The 2,500-nt window shown below is 36.3% G+C and overlaps 1 protein-coding gene across 1 annotated transcript in view; it reads right to left on the bottom strand.

The window, feature by feature from the left end:
• Positions 1–1,330: 1,330 nt before the first annotated feature.
• Positions 1,331–2,500, bottom strand: part of LOC125044052 (large neutral amino acids transporter small subunit 1-like) — a 20,510-nt gene continuing 19,340 nt past the window's right edge. The window contains exon 7 of the mRNA XM_047640497.1: positions 1,331–1,470. Coding sequence (XP_047496453.1) covers positions 1,373–1,470 — 98 coding nt within the window. The 3' untranslated portion in view covers positions 1,331–1,372. The remainder of the gene's footprint in view (positions 1,471–2,500) is intronic.

Raw genomic sequence — 2,500 nt, 5'->3', positions numbered from 1 at the left:
ATATAGTTTCCTATACCATTAACTGTTTTTCCTTATCTTCATTCTTCTTTTTCTCTGACAACTGCACGGTTATTCACCGGCAAAAGCTACCGTCTAAATTGGATCCAAAATGAAGTGACTTCTATATAAGGGAAAGACGACGAGAAACGACTTCATTACGACAGATCTTGTTCACAACGTTTAACGGAAACTTGAATACATTATTCAGGAGATGTAGATATCAGGTTGATTGCAAAGACTTCGGATTCAAGTGTACATAGTTCTTCTTTCAGCTAGATAAAAGAATACAGAACTAGAGATGGTTAGTAATGTTCATCATAAGTAGAAGTCACTAAAAGAAGTGTAGAATCAGATTTATTTTGGGTCGTCTTATAGTACTATATTTTAAAAATGGGACTTGTTTGCTTAGGTGTTCCTTGATTGTGTCTTCTTTTATTTTACGGTAATTGCTTTTTCATATAGCACTTTAGCTCTCTACATGTCCTGAAAAGGTGTTTACAGGGACCACAGACAACACTGGTTAATATTTCTATCTATCGAGTTCTTGTCTTTTATCATTTTCCAAAATGCATGTGTATGTGTGTGTGTGTGTGTGTGTGTGTGTGTGTGTGTGTGTGTGTGTGTGTGTGTGTGTGTGTGTGTGTGTGTGTGTGTGTGTGTGTGTGTGTGCAAGCATGTATATATGTATTTATGTATGTATGTATGTATGTATGTATGTATGTATGTATGTATGTATGTATGTATGTATGTATGTATGTATGTATGTATGTATGTATGTATGTTTGTATGTATATATGTATATATGTATATATGCATATATGTGTAGACGCATATATGAATATATGAATATATGCATATATGTATATACCTTTATATATATACATATATATATACATATATATACATATATATATATATATATATATATATATATATATATATATACGTAAATATATATAAGCATATTTACATATACATATATATACACATTTGAATTATATGCATATTTTAGACCATGGGAAGCAAAACGTACAATTAGCTGTTGTAAACATACACATGGAACAACATCAAATATATATTTGTCTTTTTATTTTTCTTCCGATGAAACGGACTTCTGTTATTCGTATTTCTCTCCCCTCCTTCCTCTCTTTTTTTCCCCCTTCCTCCCTCCTTCTCCTTCCTTTCCCCTCCCCTCCCTCCCTCTCCCTCCTCTCCCTTTCCATCTCCCTTCTCTCCCTTTCCATCTCCCTTTCCCTTTCCCTCTCCCTCTCCCTCTCCCTCTCCCTCTCCCTCTCCCTCTCCTCTCCCTCTCCCTCTCCCTCTCCCTTTCCCTCTCCCTCTCCCTCCCCCTCTCCCTCTCCCTGCCTCCCCCCTATGTCTGAGCGTCGCCAGCGGTGAGGAGGGGAACGTCTACCGGCTCGTCAGGCTCGACCACCAACAGGACGCGTTGAAGGCGGTGCGTCACGCTCCCTGTGAAGAGAAGGACACCGCGGGGGTTTAAAAGTGGGCAGGCCTGTTGTCGTTGTAATTTAAGGGGTGAATTGTGGTAATTATGATGATGATGATATTAGTGTTACTCTAAGTAATGCTTGTGGTGAAATGGAGATAAACACCGATAATAATAACGGTAATGATGATAACAATGATGATAACAATTATGATAATGATAATAATAGTAATAATCATAATAATAATTCAACAACAACACTAACAACAACAACAACAATTAAAATGATAAAAATGATATTAAAAAAAATAATAGTAATGATGATAATGCTTATAACAATACTGATAAGAGTAATAATAATAACAAAAAGATTCAGTACAACCACTTTATAAAGGCTTCGACACGCAAACAAACTTGATCAAATGAGGATAAATCAAATGATAATGTCTCATCACCTAAAATCACAATAGAGAATGTGTAACTAACGAAAATCTCTTAATTACCTCTGTCATCTAGAACAAAAATGAATGACTCATTAACGCTTATCAATAGGCACTAATCAACAACGAATGAAAAATCGATTACTTTGAAAGCTAATCCTGAGACACTGAGAACTAACAGGGAAAAGAGAGTGAGATAGAAAACAACAGATATTTAGATAGATAGATAGACAGATTGATAGACAGACAGATTGAGAGGCAGACAAACAGATAGATGGGCAGATAAATACATATACCAACAGACGCATACAGAAAGACAGATCGGTAGGTATATAGATCGATAGAAAGATATAGAGAGGGAAAGGGAGAGAGTCTGAGAGAGAAACAGACATACAGACAGACAGGCAGACAGACAGACAGACAGACAGAAAGAGAGGCACAGAGAGAGAGATAGACAGAAATACATATAGAGACACAGACAGACAGACGACAGAAAAAGAGGAAGAGAGAGACAGACAGACAGACAGACAGTGAAAGAGAAAGAGAACAAATAGAAAGAGAAACAAGACAAGGAGAATTAGAAAAAATCCAAATTAGACAAAGAGAAATAGCG

The sequence above is a fragment of the Penaeus chinensis genome, chromosome 35 (genome assembly GCF_019202785.1).
Source record: "Penaeus chinensis breed Huanghai No. 1 chromosome 35, ASM1920278v2, whole genome shotgun sequence".
NCBI lineage: Eukaryota > Metazoa > Arthropoda > Malacostraca > Decapoda > Penaeidae > Penaeus > Penaeus chinensis.
Note: the sequence above shows the minus strand (reverse complement) of the source record. Positions and strands in the feature narration are given on the sequence as shown.